The following is a 13139-nucleotide window of genomic DNA, read 5'->3' on the forward strand; positions in this document are numbered from 1 at the left end:
TAAAATTGTGGCTGTTGAGATGCTCAAGTTTGCTTTTTGCACTAAAACTTTAGAACGGACAGTAGCAAAATGAAACAAGTTGTGCATGAAGACGGTAGAACTACTACCCTTGTTACTATCAAACTACAGGTTAATCAGTGAGACGAGAAAGAAGTTTTGAGTGAAAGTATGAAAATTACGTATTTCTTTGATTTAAGAAATCTACAAAGGTTTAAAATTCATCTCTGGTTGGATGTTTTTCTAAAGGTCAAAGATTGAACAAAACATTGCAAGGCTTCTCAAAAAACTAAAAGGATTCTACTGACAGACAGTGAAGAGTCATTTGTCTAGTGTGAACTCCACCGAGCAGCTGAGATTTGCCGCCTCCGCGGCGTCCTTGAAGGCAAACAGAAAGTACATGACCTTCCTGACCTTGGCCAGCTCGGCGATCCTCTCGCCGAACTCCTGCATGTCTGCCTCCAGCCACTTGAGCGGGGAATCCTCTGGGTCCTGGGCATTTCGCCAAAACGTTCCGATCGGTTCCAGTAGCTGACGGGTCATCAGGTGGGTGAGGTCGGGGGTCCAGTGCTGGGAGATGCCGGTGATGGTGACGCGGCCGTGGGCGGCGAGGGAGAAGTACCAGCGGGAGAAGTTCAGCTCCTGGGCGGGGAAGTCCAGCCGGTACACGGCCTCGTGGGGGAGAAGCAGTCGCTCGCCGTCCTGACGCTTCTGCCCCGAGCGCTGCAGAGACGACACACGGAGACGCATCATCTGCAGAGGAAGTAGAAGAACACGCAGGGAGAGATAGATGAAACGGGTTGGAGAGGAGGAGAGATGAAGACCTGTGTGTGAGATGTCAGATGTTCATTCTGTAGCTGTGGACGAACCGCTTACAGACCAAGATTAGGTTTATGTTGGATTTTTTTTCATAAACATTGAATTAAATCAAGATCCGTCTAGTCTTTGGTGGAAAAGGCACATTTTAAAGGCGATACAAACAATGCATCGTCATGACGAACCGAGAAACATGTTTTAGAAGCTCTTCGGAGGCTTTCTCATTGGGGCTTTCTCATTGGGGGCCGAGACCCGGATCGGAGAACACTTGACCCCAACGTCCAATTATTTTGATCAGTGTGAACATCGTGTACCGTAACCCGGGCCCGGTTTGTCGTTCCATGCCTGGGCTCCAGTTGAAACGGTGGTCTCTAGTATGGTTCATGTGTACTCAGCTACTGCTCACTGTTTGTGGGAAAACAACTGTACCAGACAGGGAGGTGGTTTGCTTTTTATCGTGAATAGCAGTCAGCGAGTAGTTTTGAAAGGACAGGGTATTTTTCAATGATGCCGGCCTCCTCCGAAATCTGTTTTTGCACGCAGTACGCGCCGACCTCATCCTCTTAACTGCACGGCCATGGTTGATAAAGCAAGGCAGGCGAGAGGTTAGTTCTTGTTTCCGAAACAAAAACGGTGGTAGGCATAATGCAAAGGTCAGCTGGTATGGGCTGGAAATCTTGCGATGGCATAGCACTTTTCTGCACTGTAGCAACAACATAAACATAGGTTTTTAATACATATATGTATTTATATATATATATATGTATTTATATATATATATATATATATATATATATATATATATATATATATACTATAAAATAAATGTATTTTCTTTTTACATTTTTTTAAAAGAAAAAAAAGAAATTGTAAGAGGTAAAAATGAAACACCAAAGTATTGTTTCCATTTTGTACTACCTTTCATTTGGAAGTGCCTTCATCATTTCAAGTTTTTATTGTAAAAATAAATGTTGTTTTTTATTTACCATGGCTTTCTAGAGTAATCATACTGTTTTCTCTATAAAAAATTGTCTGAGAAAATTGACCATCCAAGTGTAAAACAAAATGATATATTGGTATGATATAACTCAAAGTAAAGCTTTTATTTCAATGAAATACTCAAATAAAATCAAATGCTGACTAGAGTTTTTAGCATTTGTGCTTGAAAATCAATGAAACAATTAATCAATTGTCAAAAACAATTGCTGATGATCGATACTCTGATCGATTAGTCGATCGGTTGTTGTTGCTCTAAAACAACTTTTCTCTCAGCAAACCAAAAGGTGCTCATAAACATTTAAGCCCAGGAGCTGTTGACCTTCACTGTGGCAGCCGGACGGTCCGTTCAAAGAGTTTTGGAAGCAGAGTGTCAGGCTAGTAGTCAGTGTTTTAACTCCTCTGATGAGTAGAGCTATTGATCACTACACCGGGGACATTCAAAGCTAAATGCACACAATAGAAACTACAACAGATCTAAGAACAGATGTTATAAAGACTGTTCATTAAAGCTGGAAGAAAAAATTTAATATAAAAGTAGCATGAATCTTAAAAAAGGTGAACTTTGAAAAGTCATTTTTGCCAGTTTTTGGTGGCACGAAACCCCATCACATTAGTTTTAATCATTGTATATTCAATTAGATTTTTCTATCAATTAAAAAAATTATAATGATAACAGACGTGTGAGTCCCTCACCTCTGTCAGTGCAGTGTCTTCTTTGAACGCCAGCACCAGCGTGTTTGAGGGGGCTCTGGCGTTGTCCATGTCCGACCTCAAGGTTATAATCCTGGGGTTAAAGGAAGTGCGCGAGTGGGGCTTTGTCTGGATGGATGCTGTGATGAAGGAGCTCCGGTAAGAGTTTCAGATTTCACTCTCGCTCTCTCTCTTCCCTCTTAGGCTCGTCGCACGCCTTCTCTGTCTCCCCTCCCCTCCTCAACTATTTCCATGGAAGAGTGGCAGTTTCACACTTGTCCAACCCCCCCCCCACCCCCCACCCCCCCCCCACCCCCCACCTCCTCCAACCGCCCTCCGGCCCACAGGGATAATTGGTTAGGATGCATTGATTAGCCACATAACATGAGAGCGGGTAAGGGAGAGCATTGGGTGAGGGGATCGATACCAAAACAGCATCAATCCGAATAATTATTATTCAGCTCTGCTAAGCTCTCAGTCCTTAACAGGGTGATTTTTCTGAACCAAACTGCAAAAACATCCACAAATGTACTCTATATCTTTATGTTTTTATAATATACATTTTAATATGAGCACTTGCTCTATTAGGGAAAACTGTAGAACCTTTTTTTGCAGCAGCAGCATTTGCCTGAATTATTTTATGTGAATATAGTTTGAAATGTCTGAATATCAAATAAAAATACTCTATGGCTTTTATTTTTATTTTTTTAAAGGCGTCACAGAGGTGGGTGATGTGTAAGGGTGCTAGGCAACAGGAGGCACTGGTGACGTACGAGAGGGAACTCTGGGAGTTTCCCGAGGGCTTCTGGGAGCTTGACTGGTCGCGGCTCAATGGAGCAGTTATTATTTATATCACTCATTTCACTGAGGAGTGTGTGTGTGTGTGTGTGTGTGTGTGTGTGTGTGTGTGTGTGTGTGTGTGTGTGTGTGTGTGTGTGTGTGTGTGTGTGTGTGTGTGTGTGTGTGTGTGTGTGTGTGTGTGTGTGTGTGTGTGTGTGTGTGTGTGTGTGTGTGTGTGTCTCGTCGTCAGTTGGGATCTCAGCTCAGGATATGGGTGGATGGCATTCCCTTGTTAAAAGCGCTGTACATCCTCAAGTTAATTAAGGGGAAACGAGTGGAGAGGCAGATGTTTTTTTAACTTTTAAGGAACTAACAAGCGGAATATGTTCAGATGATATGAGGTGATTGTTACTTTAGGGGAATTTAAAGTAAAGAGCTTGAGGATTTGAATTTAAATGACTATCTGGGTGGTCACTATCTAACGCTAAATGAGGGAACACAATAGTGATTGAGCCTTTTGTCCACTGATTAAAGCCCTTGCATTTGCATTATTACAGTGATAATAGCAAGTCTATGGCCTCTGCAATTACTAAAAGAACAATTTAGATTTTTGAGATGTAACTCATATTTAAATAATCTGGAATTAACCACCAGACTATTGGTCAATGCTTTTGTGTCTTATTTGTTTTACTTAAATTTTAATTATTTTGGGTACTCAAAATGATTGATTAAGTTTAACTTTTGTTTTTTATGAAATTCTGAAATGAATGTACCTATTATTTTATTTACTTATTTATTCTTGTAATAGATTTCAATCCTCTTTTCTAAGTGTTTAACTTCAAATGAACTTCTATTTTCTGGGAAAATCGCCTTCCAGAACCTGGAATTTAGTACATATGCGTCTGACTATTATTGTATGTAGTGAAACAAATACCTCATTAACACACTGTCACCTTCTTCTTAAGTCCATTAGACTTACATTTTAAAATAAATCCTGAGCTTTGACAATATGTTGATCGTGTGTTATTTCTGTTTTGTTTTTTTTCCCCCCAGGTGATCCCGGACTGGAAGGACCAGGAGTGGGATGAGGAGAAACCGGAGTCCTACGCCGGGATCTTCCACTTCCGGTTCTGGCGGTTTGGTAAGTGGGTGGACGTGGTGATCGACGACCGCCTGCCCACGGTGAACGGAGAGCTGGTGTACTGCCACTCCAACGACAGCAACGAGTTCTGGAGCGCGCTGGTGGAGAAGGCCTACGCCAAGTAAGACTCCCACTGTGTGTGTCTTTTGATTGTTATTCTCACAGTAACAGTTACAGTGGAGCGGCTGATGGCGAGGAAACCCTTGTTCTCCAACAATGCTGCCTCAAAATGTTTTAAAATGACATCAAACATGACATAGTGTAGAAGTTAAAATATAGGAATGTGATTGGCTCATTTGGTGCCGAATTGCATTTTGAGAGCTGTAGTTAACCTCTCCCCTGATGTTTTTATGTCCTCAGGCCTGTACTTTTAACTTTTTATCAAAGGACTGATCTTGTCTGTGGGAAAAATAAATAGAATATTACTATAAAATATGATCTCATTTTATAAAACTACTGAACTTGGCTGCATATCTTTGCCTATCAAGGTTACTTTTGTAAAGCAGATCAGCTGTTGCTCAAGATAAGTCTATATGTAGCGTCATCCAAAACGTATTCCATATTCAACCCCACATCCGAATGCATAACAGGCCCCCTCGTGCACAGTAAAGATTGGATTATGAATAAAAAGTCTGCGTGTAAGCGTTAACGATGGCTTTTCTAGGATGTGCGGATGTTACGAGGGGCTCGACGGGGGCAACACGGCCGACGCTCTCGTGGACTTCACTGGTGGCGTGTCAGAGCCGATGGACTTGATGGAGAACAGCTTCAAAGACGATGAAGAGAAACGCAACGAGCTGTTCGAGAGAGTCCTGAAGGTCCATGACAGAGGGGGCCTCATCAGCTGCTCCATCCGGGTGAGGAGACGGCCAAAAGTGTGGCAGCTGAATGATTGAATGGCTTGATGTAGGAATGATTTGACAGATCACTGAACCGGCGCTGTGTCCTTCTAGGCCACCACTGCGGCTGACATGGAGGCCAGACTGTCCTGCGGACTGGTGAAGGGCCATGCCTACGCGGTGACAGACGTCCGCAGGGTGAGGCTGGGCCACGGCCTGCTGGCCTACTTCCGGTCGGACAAACTCGACATGATCCGCATGAGAAACCCCTGGGGGCAGAAAGAGTGGAACGGGGCCTGGAGCGACAGGTGAGGAGGACCACAGACGCAGAGTGTAAATCACGTGGGAATAAAGATTTTGTCTTCTGTAAAGGGGACCTAAACTTGTGTAGTCTTAAACTGTGTCTGTCCCTTTTAAGTCTACCCAGTTTTGGAAATGCATTGATGTTAAAATGTCATGTCTGCCATCCATATTTTATTATTACAATAAGAATACAGACCTTTTTTCTGCCTGTTTGCAGCTCTGAAGAGTGGCAGAAGGTCAGTAAGAGTGAAAGGGAGAAGATCGGAGTCACTGTTCAGGATGATGGAGAGTTCTGGTGAGTTTTAGTGCAACGTTGCCCCCTGTTGGCAGACACAAGGGGCCTGGAGCCTTGTGACTCAAACCCTAAAGTCATAGATTCATAATTATTCTCATCTGTTATATTGACTATATTAGTCTAATCTCTCTCTCAAGGGTTAATTTGTTGATGTAGTGAATAAAACTGATTCTTGGATCATTTCTAAACATACAACATTGAATTTCCACTTTAGTAAATGACTGCCATTGTAAATAAACCAGAATACCTACTGATCCTCCCCCTTTTTCTCTCCCCCCCTGCAGGATGACGTTTGACGACTTCATCGCCAACTTCACGGACCTCATCCTGTGTCGCCTTATCAACACATCCTACCTGAGCTTCCACAAGACCTGGGAGGAGGCCGTGATACGGGGCTCCTGGCAGCGCCACGACGACCCGCTTCTCAACCGAGCCGGGGCTGCACCAATAACAAGCACTCCTTCCTCCAGAACCCGCAGGTGTGGTTTTGTCTCATTGAATCTCAGATTTGGCAATACTTTGCGAAAGCGACTACTCTGTTGTGGAAGAAGGACTGAACTCTAACGATACGTGTGTTTTTCTTTTCCTTCTGTGTTGCAGTACGTGTTTGACGTGAAGAAGCCGGAGGACGAGGTTCTGATCTGTCTGCAGCAGAAAGACCGCAGAGCCACGTTGAGAGAGGGACGAGGAGAAAACCTGGCTATTGGCTTCGACATACACAGGGTCAGCTCAGCGAGTGTGTCTGTGTGTGTGTGTTTTCAGTACATTCACAGATGTCATCTCAAAGTCCTCTAGGTCTCAGAGTAAACTGAACATTATCTAATAGGCTGTTGCAGCCTATTAGATAACATTGGTTTCAGCTAGTTTCGAGTTAGTATATATCATACAGCAGAAAAAAACCCAACAGTTTCGTACATTCTTCTGTTTAGAATCTTTTATTCAAAAGATAAATAGTCCTATCAATTAGAACACTGCACGGGGGCAGCTAACATTTAGTCAGTTTTAATCAAACTCTGGGGAGATTTGTTTGGGCAATAGTGAACACAGTAATTGTACTCTGGTATGGAGCAAAACATCCAAGTGAAGTTTTGAGCAATTCGATTGCAGCGAGAACATACTCCAACCTTCTTGAAGGCCTGTGTGGGCATTTGTTGAGATGGACACAGGTAAAACGAAGAGAGAGGACTGACTCGGACCTCTGCTGACGTCATATGTTTGCTTGACATCTAGGACGAATCTGCCACTAAGTCCACAAAAAAGGATTAAATTTCATGAGTTGTGTGAGAGTTTGTAAACAAATGTTTCGATATAGTTTTGCTGTGGTTAAAAACGGCCCCCCCCATTTACTTAGCTTCATAAAGACCTTCACAGTTTTTGAGTCTTCTTTCACCTTGGAGGCATGATATGAAAACAAAGGCTTCTTCCCTAACTCAAGGTAACACTGGGTGAGTATTTAATATGCCAATGATCATTTTTGGGAAGAATAAGTTTGAGTCTGAGTTGCATCAATAAATGAATCCTGTTTACTCCTCGAGTTGGTTCAAACTTAGGTCCCGCCTTTGATCATGCAGATAACCAATCCCTGGACGTGCACCTGCCAGTTTCAATACAATAGTTGCCAAATACTATTGTAGTCTTCAGCTATTAAAGTCTGTTCTCTCTGTGTTCAGGTGGAGCTCAACAGGACTTACCGTATGCACGTCACCCAGCAGAAGGTCGGCGGGAGCGTCTATATCAACTCAAGGTCTGTGTTCAGACGCATCGAGCTGACCGAGGGGAGGTACGTCATCATACCCACGACCTTTGACCCTGGCCTTGAGGGAGACTCCCTGCTCCGCATCTTTACCGACGTTCCGTCCGACTGCAAGTGAGTGGGGACTCACTGGGCTCCTTTAAGTTTGAACTCAGTTGTTTTCTTACTCAATAGTGTTTGGTGTTCAGCAGCATTATTGGTTATTGAAGAAACAAAACAAATGAATATTGTGAAATGGTCATTTGAAAATGAAAAGTGACATTTAACATTTTGAGATGGCAAATTAAACATGACTGGCCCTTTATTAGTTTCACAGTTTGTCACAAACACATGTGTGTGAGGAAAAAATGTAATCAAATTATATTTAGTTTGTTAGTTACTTGGCAAGCACACATGAAATAAAGTAAAATATTTCAATAGATTTAATCTGGCATCAAATACCATGAATAATATTTTTCATGTCCTACTTTTCTTCCAGTTAAGAAAACAGATCATCAAATTTCTTTGTGATTTTATAAATTACACCGATTTTAGCGGATGTTTGCCATGCAATATCTTAATTTATGTTTTAATTTTAGTTGCTGATTATTTAATGTGCGCCTTATGAACTGTCAAACAGATCTGAGATCATCAGAGCTGCGGCCTTGTCCAAGTAGCAAACCATCATCTCCAGTATTTTTGGATTGTTTTGACTGGCTGCCATCAAAATATAGATTTGAAGTATATTATCGTTCTGATTTTACTAAACATGGACGCAATGAGACACACAACGTGCAGCACATTACTGACTCAGAGCAGCCATTTTTCAACAAAAACATGCCATTCTGGATAAAAAGAAATACAAAGAACGAATACAAGTATATCTCCCCCCTCTCTCTCTGTCTCTCTGACTCTGTCTCTCTGTCTGTCCTGCAGGGAGTTGACTCTACATGAGCCTCCACAGACCTGCTGGTCCGGGTTGTGTGGTTATCCCTCTCTGGTCACTCAGGTCCACATACTGAATGCCAATGGACTGGCAGGACAAGACTCGGATGGAGGTAGATTTGAGTTTTTTCATATTTGCTCGATCACCATCAACAGATTACCGAGTTTACTCAGATCAAATTCAATTTTATAAGCTATTTTATTTTATAAATAATTTGATAAAATAATTTGTAAATTAAACATTTATTATAATTGTATTATAAATGTATTTACATTCTATTATTTTCTAGTCTATTCTATTCTATTACATTCCATTCCATTAATTTTTTCTTCTACAGTCCTATTCATATTCTCTGCTATCTACAATGTGTAGCTAGAAGCATGTTGTAACTAAGTAACAATGGAGATGCGGTTTACTTTTCTAGCTAAGAAGCTGATGATACAAACTAAATGAATCAAACATCATTTCCTAATTGATCAGGTTTATGAAACTGACAGATGTTGTGTGTGTGTGTGTGTGTTTGTTCTCCAGTGTCGGACCCCTACGTGATAATTTGCTGTGAAGGAGAGAAGGTCCGCTCACCTGTCCATAAAAACACACGCAGCCCCAACTTTGACACCAAGGGACTCTTCTACAGGAAGAAAGCCAACCAGCCAATCAGAATTGAGGTGTGTGTGTGTGTGTGTGTGTGTGTGTGTGTGTGTGTGTGTGTGTGTGTGTGTGTGTGTGTGTGTGTGTGTGTGTGTGTGTGTGTGTGTGTGTGTGTGTGTGTGTGTGTGTGAGAGAGTTGGAAGCCAAGTAAGGCTAACAGAAAATTGTGAAGTGGTGTTTTAAGTATTCAGATCTTTCACTTAACGACATAGATCAGATGTTTTCAAAGTATTTTCACTGAAGCTGTTATATATACTCTCTTCAAAGCCACCCGACTCCTTTGACAAAAACTAAACACATCATACACCTAAACTGATTTTGATTATTTTCTGGCTGTCTAAAATAAGTCCACAGCAGTACATTGCTTATTCTAGCCTCCAGGTTGGTACTCCTGTCTGTTTCTGCAAACTACATCATCTGCACGTAACACACTGACGATGGAGAAGAACCTCATACAACACCACTTGAAAACATCTTAACCATCCCTTTAAATAAAAGTAGCAACACTTCTGTCTAGAAATACTCTGTTACAAGTTAAATCCCTGGATTTAAATTGTGAGTACTTAAAGTGGCCCTATTATGCTTTTCCACTTTTTCCCTTTTCTTTAGTGTGTTATATATATATTTTTGTACATGTAAAAGGTCAGTAGAGTGTAAAACCTGAAGTCCACGCCTAAAAGGAGTTACCCTCCGCCTCAAAATCACTGCTCCTGAGCTGCCTGAAACGGCTCCATTGAATTCTCTCCTTCACTTCCGTAACTTTATGAGGTCACAATGTTACGAAAATCACGTAAAACTCTCCGGCTAGTTTGGCCCTCAAACAAGAAAAGAGAGAGACGGAGCTGAAATTGTTTTTTTTTGCGTCCGTCATGTTGAGAAGACGCTGTCCTCGCTGTGCAAGGGGAAATGTCCTTTGTTTGGACTTCTGAAGGCAGATGAAATGAAGAAAAAGTGGCTACATTTCATTTGTAACACTTTGCCAGAGCGGTACAAAGACATCTTAATGTTGTGTTCGCTGCATTTCGCTGAGGAAAGCTTCAACAATGTTTTGAACCGCTCTGGCGCGCGCGTGCACCCGCGCACCCGCCTTGTCAAATAGTGCGGGATGAAATCAAACCCCATTCCAACTTCAGAATATGTACGGCTTTTGAAATTTGTTTTCGAGGCATTGGTGATCAGGGAAAAAAATTAACACTGTAGCCAACACAGATGAAAAAATATTACATAACTAGAACACTAATCTAGAGCAAATTACATATTACATTCAAATTATCATGTAAACCTGTCACACAGAACTGCAAATGCAACCTTCGTAGGAAGGTTGCATTTGCAGTTCTGTGCAGAGAAGAGTAGAGATACAGGATCACTCAACGACTGCAGGGCTGCTCGCCCAACATAACAACATGAACAGGAACATACTAACTCTGGTGATGCTGCACACTGAATCGATCTAACCATTGACATAACTTTGTTCAGGGGTCTGCCTATTTTTGGCTAACGTTAGCTATTGATACCAAAACAAGCTAAAAGCGTTCAATAGCTCAGACAGATCTTGAGCAGCAGACCTCCAAAACCAAGGACCTGCAAGTCCAAGTGGAGCAGATGAAGGCGGAGGAGGAGACCCACCAAAAAGAAGTGGATGCCTTCAAATCAGAGCTCCGTGCTGAAAAAGACTCTGGTGCAGCGTGGTGTACAACCTGGAGACCACCATCCACTACCTGAAGGCACAGGTCAACGACGCCAACGAGAGTAAGGCTCTTTCAAGAGCGTTGGAGAACTCTTTGAAGTTTGAAAAGGTTCAAGCTCGGATGCTGAAAAAACAACTCGGCAAGATGGAGGACGCTCTCCACAAACAGAAGGAGGAGGCTCAGAAAACGCTGGAGAGGTACCAGGCTTCCCATAAAGACCAGCTGGAGCAGAAGACCAGGAAGGACGCCGTCACAGCAGCCCTGAAAAAGGCAAAAGACCTGCTGGAGACAGAGCGCCTCCGCTTTCAGCAGGAGAGAACCTCCCTGCTGGAGGACACTGACAAAAAGACAAACTTCTATGTGGCTCAGCTTGATAAGGAAAAGCAAAGAAACAAGATCCTCGTGGCTGCTCTGGAGAACACTGAGCAGCGGTTTGAGAGACATTGCATCCAGTGCCAGGAGTAAAAGACATCCCAAAGACATCCCTCCTTCAGGCCACAGAAAACCTCAGGAAGACTCTGCAGGAGCAGGAGTGGGAGAAGGCCGAGAGCTCCATGAAAAAAGGAGAAAGAAAATGCACAAACACACACACACACACACACACACACACACACACACACACACCATTACACAAATAATCAATAAATAAAAAATAAATAAATACATAAAAATTATGTTATGTTTGTCGGTATGTTGTTTTAAGCTTCACTACAGTCATGTGTAACATGAAATGCTTTGTGTGATGTATAAATAATGGGACAAGCACTAATGGCAACAGCAGCCTGTAGCTATTATTAACTTTGCTACATTCTTGTCTTAATATGTTGTATTTTGGTGAGATGTAGTGGAGTAGAAGTATAAAGTAGCATAAAATGGAAATAATCAAGTAAGTACTTGTAACATTTCACCACTGAACCTGTGTACATGCATTTTGTGGTCACATTTAAGCAGTGACTTCCTGTCTGTCTGTGCCTCTCAGATCTACAACCACAACGCGTTGATGGACTCCTTCCTGGGTCAGGTGACACTGCCGGCTGAGCAGGGCGAATTCCAGCAGACGCTCCACCTGAGGGACAAGGGCGATCGTCGTGACAACGACCTGCCGGGAACCCTCACTGTCGCCATAGTGACCAGCTCGGTGCTCACCAACATATAAGGCACGCCACAAAAAAAAGCTAAAGTTTTCCAAAAAACGGGTTTACCACCCTGTAAGGGTTAAATATTTGCCACTGATAGAGGGTTTACATTTTAGAAGTTTACTTTATAGAAGATTACACATCCAGCAGGAGGTCTGGGGAGATCAAACCTGATGCCTGTAAATGTTGGTTTACAGAATGATTTACAGTACGTGTATTAGATGAATCTGATTATCCTTAAAGGATTTTTAGCTAGCTTATATATACGTCTATATGCACAAAATATTCAGTTTTATGTTTTAGGCGGAGCTAGTGCTGCTAGCTTCTTTCATTGGAAAAGAGTTGGCAACAGTGGGCTGGGTGTTTTAGGTTGGGTCATTCTTTTTAAATCTAGCGTAGTCTGATAGCTTCTCTAGACTACCAACCCTGCCTTTAAAGGGAGGTGTGTTTATCCGTCCGACCAGAGATGTGGGCTTTACTTCTGGGCTATCCTCTCTGCCCAGCCTTGTGAACTATTGGCCACTTGGTTTGTGTTTACGGCACAGAGCTGGCCGTAAACAAACAAGAGGACGTGTGTCGCAACAAAAACCCAAATTTGAGGCGCATATACCAAATGTGCTGTACATATATAAAGAATGCTTCTAAAAAAAAACTTTAATATCAATAAAACACATGTCTTAATCAGAAAATGATCCATATATATATTTATCCAAACGGAATATGTTGTTTACATGACCTGACGATTTTAGTCATGTTCATAATAATAGTGGGATATTAGTGTGCATGTAAACATAGTCAGTGTTTACAGTTCTTCATGATTTGTCTATCGACCACTATTTAATGTCATTTTTATTCCAGTGTTTAGTCTTATTCTATTTTACATTTGATTTGAATTTACTCTTTTTTTAAATCCTATTCATGTGTCTTTTTATATGGGCTTCTTTTATATATTGTCTCCTGTACACCACTTTGCCTTGTTGAGAGGTTCTACACAAATAAACGTGCATTACATAGTAGTATAACACCATTCAAACACAGCCAGCTATTGGCAAAAAAATCAGCCATTGTGATATTAGCTAGCATTAGCATTTTGTTATGTTTGCCGTCAAACTTTTCAGGTGCTAAG

At 42.0% G+C, this 13139-nt stretch overlaps 2 protein-coding genes across 2 annotated transcripts in view; one reads left to right on the forward strand and one right to left on the reverse strand.

Moving 5' to 3' along the window:
- capn5a (calpain 5a) overlaps positions 1 to 13133 on the forward strand; it is a 33745-nt gene extending 20612 nt beyond the window's left edge. Inside the window, 11 exon segments of the mRNA XM_054598138.1 lie at positions 4336 to 4544; positions 5088 to 5280; positions 5377 to 5570; positions 5783 to 5860; positions 6145 to 6293; positions 6296 to 6339; positions 6461 to 6583; positions 7531 to 7727; positions 8529 to 8650; positions 9070 to 9206; positions 11857 to 13133. Coding sequence (XP_054454113.1) covers positions 4336 to 4544; positions 5088 to 5280; positions 5377 to 5570; positions 5783 to 5860; positions 6145 to 6293; positions 6296 to 6339; positions 6461 to 6583; positions 7531 to 7727; positions 8529 to 8650; positions 9070 to 9206; positions 11857 to 12033 — 1623 coding nt within the window. The 3' untranslated portion in view covers positions 12034 to 13133.
- ompa (olfactory marker protein a) lies at positions 319 to 2574 on the reverse strand. Its single transcript, XM_054598149.1, has 2 exons — positions 2506 to 2574; positions 319 to 750 (listed from the first exon to the last, which is right to left on the reverse strand). The coding sequence occupies exons 1-2, from the start codon at positions 2572 to 2574 to the stop codon at positions 319 to 321; spliced, it is 501 nt and encodes a 166-aa protein (XP_054454124.1).
- Positions 13134 to 13139: the final 6 nt, after the last annotated feature.

This window comes from Anoplopoma fimbria, chromosome 1 (genome assembly GCF_027596085.1).
Source record: "Anoplopoma fimbria isolate UVic2021 breed Golden Eagle Sablefish chromosome 1, Afim_UVic_2022, whole genome shotgun sequence".
Lineage (NCBI taxonomy): Eukaryota > Metazoa > Chordata > Actinopteri > Perciformes > Anoplopomatidae > Anoplopoma > Anoplopoma fimbria.